Here is a 6,625-nt window from a genome sequence, read left to right as displayed (position 1 = left end):
CATCACACTAGGTCAGGGCTTTACCAATCAGGTTGCCAACTCAAGCCAGCAATTTACCAGACCAACCTGGAAGCCCTTGTTCTGTACAATAAGCAGGGTCTAAAGGCTGGTAAACTTCAGATGCTTCCTTTACCTTCCAAATTCCTCCAGGGCAGGATCAACTCCCTGGCCTTGCCAGAGAAGCAACTCTGCATCCATTCAAAGAAAGACCCTTCTATCTTTTGGTGTCCCCACAACTTCCACAAAAGGCAAAATGGGAGACGTTGGGGCAGAGCTGGCACTGAAATCCAGCACAGTTGGGCATCTGCCAAGGGCCCACACCCTAGCAAAAGGCCCACTGAGAAGGAGGGAATCAACCAAGTGGTAGAAATGATAGTGAAGAGGAGAAGTGGCTGGTAATAATGGTTCAAAGAAGCAAGATTCACTGCAGAACTGGCTCACAGAGGAGTGCGTCTTGCTAAAGAATCTTGAATCCAGCACTGAAGTGGGGCAGGGGAGAGATTTCATCTCATCCTATTCAAATGCCATGTCCCCAAAAAGGAAGGCCACATACCACTTTGACTCATGTGGGTTGCCTAAATGGTCCTTTGAGTTGTTACAAAAGCCCCATTTCTAGACTTCATCTTTGAATATAACTGAAATGTGATTGGAGGTGCAACAAGGCCAAAAGGCAAACCAGGTTACACAGCAAAGAGACCAAAGAATTTCCATCACAGAATAAAGAGAAATAGAACCATAGTATATTTTAAAATGCTCATATATTTTCTTTTACTTTTTTTTAAAACAATTCTAATACATTTGTTCAAAATACTGGCATTTCCAGCAGATTCCCCCCCCCATTTATTTTATTTTTTAGTGAACAATAATATGTGGTAGTGATTTCACAGTAGAATAGACCTGGAGGACAATGCTGCTAGGAAGGTGTGTGTGTGTGTGTGTGTGTGTGTGTGTGCGTGGAAAGGTTGGAGGGGATGCAACAAAAGACCATATTTAGTTCCCCCCCCAAGAACAGCAGGGTGGAGATGAGTAGAGAATAATTTTAAAAATCCACTTGTTCAAAAGAAAAGTATTTCTGAATTTTTTAAATAAAGCCTTTTCAAGACAATATGAACCTTGCCCTATCCTCCACCTAGGGGTGTGTTTATGGCTGAACAAATTAAAGAGAGATTTAGAACAAATTCTAGAAATGCAAGAAACACACACACATACCATCCCCCCAAAGAACCCCCCCCCCAAATAATCTGAGAATATGCAAGGGATAAAATTACATTTGTACAAAAATAGATATTTAACTTTATTGACGCTTATATTTTGCTTTCCTTCTCTCACACTCGTTGTTTAATTTTTTTTATTCTTTTTTCCTGTAATCCTTTCTTTTAAAAAAATGTTTAAGATGTGCCCTCCATAGTGAAGGCATCCATTTTCCTAAGTGATGGGAACTGCTTAAGCTGTTGTTCAATCCACCGGCCGCTTCTCCCCTCCCCCCAATGCCCTCCCCCCCAAGCATCTTAAAATAGATGCAACATATTCTTTCCTCCTTTTGGGGGGTTACAAAGATCCAGTATTAATGATCACCAACGTGCACGGTGAGGATGGGAGGGAGATGGGGGGGTGGACGGGAGGCTCCAACGTAAACAGTTTGCTTTCATAAAGCAAAAATTTTAAAAATGAAGAAAATACAAGAAAATTTCATTAAAAAAACTGAAAACACAAAGGTAACACTAAAAGTGGATATAATATATGTATATGTGAATGAGGATATTTATACAGTGTATATATCTACACTACATACATGTATACACACACATATGTATCAACTTAAAAAAATGAACCATGCAATCTCATTCCAGACAGGGATGTCGCCAGCCCGTCGACCCATCCTGGAGAAATGGGGCATCTTTGGGTGCATTGACCAAACAGCAGGAGGGAAGAACAGGCCCCATTGTGGCATGTCACTATGCTGGAATAAGGTCGGTTTAAAGTCAGGCAGCATCAGAACTGCAAAGTGAAAGATTTCAGCCAATGGACGAACAGAACGGCTTTATTAAGTACAGCCTTATCCCATCACGGCACTGAGCGCTTTTGTCAGGAGAATGCACATATCCTAGAAGAATTTCCTTTTCATAGGCTCTATACTGTCTCCGGCCAGACCTGAAACTCCAGAAGGCATTGGGACAGGATGGTGCTTACCAAAACCGCTCCCTCCATCTTTTGGAATCCATCTCTTTGCACCCACGTAAAAAGACTGGCCTCAGCTGGGGAGAGGCTTGAGCTCCTTTAAAGATTTATGCCTCTGTACAAGTGAACTTTGTCTCCCTGCCGCCAGTTTGGCAGATATGAGCTCATTCCTTGCAAGGGTAGCAACTAATAACATCTGATTAATTTTTTAAGTGGCTCTTTAATGGAGGGATTTTTTTTCCTTTAAAAAACCCCAAGCATGACCTCATTGACGGGTATCTCTGAGTCCGTACAGGAGACTCAAAATGCAGTCAAATTCTCCCGAAACGTAACCCTACCTTGGCAGGATGATTTAGATGGACAAGGTAGCCGGGGGGGGGGAGGTGCTCACGTTACATTCAACAAGTGTACCACCTGCATACACAAATGGCCAAACAGTGGACTCGTACAGCTATTCCCATGCAACGTTCAATGAGGGTGCAGTCTGCGTACACAACATCTGAGCTGCACAAACCATCCAAGTGTACACAGCTCACAAACGAACAGTGGTACATGGGGAGACACAGCTTGTACCTGTATTCGGGGTAAAATGTGAACAGGCCTAACGTTGGTTGCTTTAATGTTGCCGCGGTCAGGGGTGCAACGTCCACAGACGTTTGGACAACACCTTTGTGTTGCACGTCAGGGAAGGGATTTTTGAGTGCTAGGATTGCAAATGCACAGACTTGCCCAGTGTCGTCACACACAAGCAGCCTTGGCACAGATTGCCTGATGGATCAGAAACTGTTCTGTCTGCACACCACTGCTTTTAAACCGGAAGCTGTGCGTCTCCACCCGACATTCTGGGTGGCAGAACATCATCCACCAGTACATCGAACTAGAACTGGATGGTCAAAGATGAACCCAATATTATCCAGCAAAGGCCAAACTAGATGGGATGGAAAGACTTCAGCTGTCTCTCAGACAATATCCTGAGCCACACTAAAAAACTGACATGTGCATTGGAGGCAGAGGGTTGTATCCAGTGCAAGTTGTACTCAGAGTAAACACTGAGTAAACACAGAGTATGATGTTTTATAGATGTTTTTAGAGTTTTGTTGCTTGTTGCCCTTCTGGGTGGGATATAAATAATAATATTAAATAATTTATTTTCAGTGGGTATACTCTGGGTAGAAGTCAGTTGAATACGACTCTTAGAATATCAAATAAAGAGTTCCCCCTTTTTTATTTTGCTCTCAGTTTGGAACATTAGATTCTTCAAAATTGACCCTGTGATGCAAATCAGAGGGGCAAGTTTTCGAGGGCATGCTTTGGCTTGCAGGATGAGCTCAGTGAGCAGACGAGCAAGGGAGCCAGCCACCAAGGCCACTCACAAGCTGAGACAATGACATTACATCCAAAGGGACTCATTTCACCTTGTTACTATCCCCTGGAATGAGTGTTTTGTTGGCAAAGGACCCTCTCCAACTTTCCAGTGTAAAAAGTTGTCGGGATAATATTTTGAGTGCTGCATAAGATGGCAACCAAAGCGAGCCAGGTTCTTCCCCTAGCTTTGCATTTGGCAACCCAACACTTTGTGTGTGGGTGGAAATTCTAGGGAAAAGCACATTCCTTCTGGGAAACCGGGTGAAAAGGGTGTGTGGGAAAATGGGTAAAAAGGGTGCAAAGGCAGACACGGAGAGCCAGGAAAGAGGAGTGCAGCAAAAAAAAAAAAAAAGGAAGAACAACCAAACTTCAGCGATCTCAGAAGGCATCTATTTCGAGGGCCAGCTGCAACCCATGGCTGGGCCTGCTGAGGGGAGCCGCATATTTATAGAGCATGCAAGGAGTCCATATATAAAAAACTAAGCAAATAAGCATTCCGAGAAACCTCCTGGGTTGGAGCCATCCCCAGTCACCTCACTCTTGGCCTGGCCCCAGCCTGCTCAGAACAGCCACTTTCTTCTACAAGACTGCTGGAGATGACGCTGCCGCCTCCTGTTCCCCGAGACACATGTTCAAGCGAGCGTTCGAACCCCACAGGATTACAAATGTGCATCCGTAGCCAACCGAGTCCCACTCAGATCAGACCCACTGAAGTCAGTCATGCCTGTTAATTTCAATGGTCTCCTTGGAGTAGGTCTAACACCAGATACAGCCTTTGTTCCTCTTTTTTGTTTTTTAAAAAATAGCCATTCAAGGTTTACTGTTGACTGGCCGGCCGGCTGGCCTGCCGGGACCTGTTGGATCTTCTGAGACGTTGCTGCGCTATCGCCCTGCCATTCATGGCAAAGGGACTGGGCTGGTTAAAGAAACACACACTCTGCCAATGTTAATGGAGAAGGCTGTTTAAAAAAGGAAAGGATAACTGGAGTCTTTGCTTGGGATGCCCCACTGAAGACCAGTGACGAATGGTGCAAGCGAAGGCCTGGTGGATTTGCAACCTTGACCGTCACGGCTTTAAAGCAGCCTTTGGGTGTTTCAGTTGGTTTTGCGGTTTGAGTAGCTCACTCTGATGCCAAGAGAAAGTCATCTTTGGGACAAAAGCAAGTAACATCACTCCTCCATCCTCAGAAGGGAGGCCCTGCACTGTACGGGCCTTACCCCCCGCAATCCCTTCCACATCATTTACAGATGGCTCTAGAACAGGGGTGGGCAGAAGGTAGGTCAGTCAGGATCTATCGGTAGAAAAGTGGATTTGAAATCTTAAGGACTAGAAGCTTGCTCTTTTAAAAAAAAAAATAGCCACCTCATTTGCAGTAGATCTGCAAAAGGTTTCTGATTCCCAACTGTATTACAACAGCAGCTAAAGAACTTGTGATCCGGTGCTGAGCACGAGAGTAGAAACAGCCTCTTCCTTAATTCGTAGTGCATGCCCGCCCACCTGAGTTGGCTCTTGGGGTGCAAAGTAGATCCTGTAAGCCTGAAATCTGCCCACCAATGCTCTAGAAGACAGTCAGTTAGAAGCTGAACCCCATTCCCTTTTCAGATGTTAGAGTTGAAATGGAAAATAAATATTTTTTTCCCTTCCCAGACTGGTGGCAGAGAAAGCCACAAACCCTCCCATTCTCCAAAAAGTCCAACTGTCTGCAACAAAGTTAAGTAAATTAAATTCACCCTCCTGCCTGCCCTGACAACTGTGTGTGTGTGTGTGTGTGTGTGCATGTGCACACACATGGGGGGACAACCCAAGCCACATAAATGGGGCAGATGAGTGGGGCTCAGATTACAGGTTGCTTTGAAAAGAGACGGAGGAGGATGCCCTTTGCACATTTAACGCCAGCCGCCTCTACACCTGTGAAAGGAAAAGGAAAAGCCATCTGCCAGGTCCTCAAGATGCACGGAGACCGCGAAAGCGGTGACAGGGCGGAGCCAGTTTAGAGAGCACAGCAGGCCATGTCTCTTGCGCCAGGAAGCGGGGGGGACGGCAGCGGCAACAGAAAGGGGGCGTAGTGGTGGTGTCAGCGGCGTCGGCGGCATCAGTGTTGGGAAGCCTGCTGAGGCAGAAGGAAAAGGGGGTGACTCTCGCCAGAGGCCGCCGTCTTAAGTCATTTGGTGGGGGGCCTCCAGCATCTCCATCAAGAAGGTGTCGATTGGTGTGTCCCCTATTAGCTTGAAGAAGAAAAGGTGCTCCAAGCATTTCAGGCCGATGGACCGGAGGGCGGGGAGGCGCAGCAAGAGCTTGGCGAACCTGAAACGGAAGAAAAGAAAGAAAACGCGGCAATTAACTCCAGAGGAAGAGGCCCTGCTGGATCACGGAAGCAGAGCTGCAAGGGCCGGCAGCACGGACAGGCAGTGGCTCTCCAGGCAGAGAGGGCTGTCTTTCCTTCCCAGCTTGACCTACAGAGGCTGTCGGAGATTGATGTATTGATCATTTATTACCTGCCCTGAACCCAAAGGTCTCAGGGCGGGTGACAATCATGTTGAAATATGGCACTAAAATCCACTTAAAAACAGCCTAAAATCCCAAAAGAGGGTGGGTCCTAAAAACACACGTCTCAGGTGTCAAAGGTAAAGAGAGGTGCGTCTTCAGCATTTGCCTAAAATGGTGGAGTGAAGTTGCCCAATGCACCTTGGTGGGAGGGAATTCCACAGCTTAGGGGCCCTTCTGCATGCAAAGCAAATGTTCCAGCACTGAGCGACGCCCCTTCCCCTAAAGATCAAGGAAGATCCTAAATCCTCATAGTTTGGGGAGGGGAGAAGGCCGAATTAAATAGCAACATCGGAAGCTGCTTGGTAAGAGTCAGGCCGTTGGCACAGAATTGTTGGCACTGGCAGGCCGCGGCTCTCCAGGGTTTCAGGCGGGGGAAATTCCCAGCCCTCCTTGAAGATGTTGCGGGATTGAACCTGGGCCCTTCTGCATGCAAAGCAGGTGCTCTTCCACTGAGCTACGGCCCTTTCCCCAAACTTTGCTGAGTGGCCTTGGCTCAGTCACTATTTTTCAGGCTAACCTACCATATTTTGAAGA

At 46.5% G+C, this 6,625-nt stretch overlaps 1 protein-coding gene across 7 annotated transcripts in view; it reads right to left on the bottom strand.

Moving 5' to 3' along the window:
• Nucleotides 1-741: 741 nt before the first annotated feature.
• Nucleotides 742-6,625, bottom strand: part of RXRA (retinoid X receptor alpha) — a 167,899-nt gene continuing 162,015 nt past the window's right edge. For all 7 annotated transcript variants that reach the window (XM_061603644.1, XM_061603643.1, XM_061603645.1 and 4 more), the window contains one exon: nucleotides 742-5,848. In XM_061603644.1, the coding sequence (XP_061459628.1) occupies nucleotides 5,701-5,848 (148 nt within the window). In that variant the 3' untranslated portion in view covers nucleotides 742-5,700. The remainder of the gene's footprint in view (nucleotides 5,849-6,625) is intronic.

The sequence above is a fragment of the Rhineura floridana genome, chromosome 20 (genome assembly GCF_030035675.1).
Source record: "Rhineura floridana isolate rRhiFlo1 chromosome 20, rRhiFlo1.hap2, whole genome shotgun sequence".
Lineage (NCBI taxonomy): Eukaryota > Metazoa > Chordata > Lepidosauria > Squamata > Rhineuridae > Rhineura > Rhineura floridana.
This window is presented reverse-complemented; position numbering and strand designations above follow the sequence as displayed.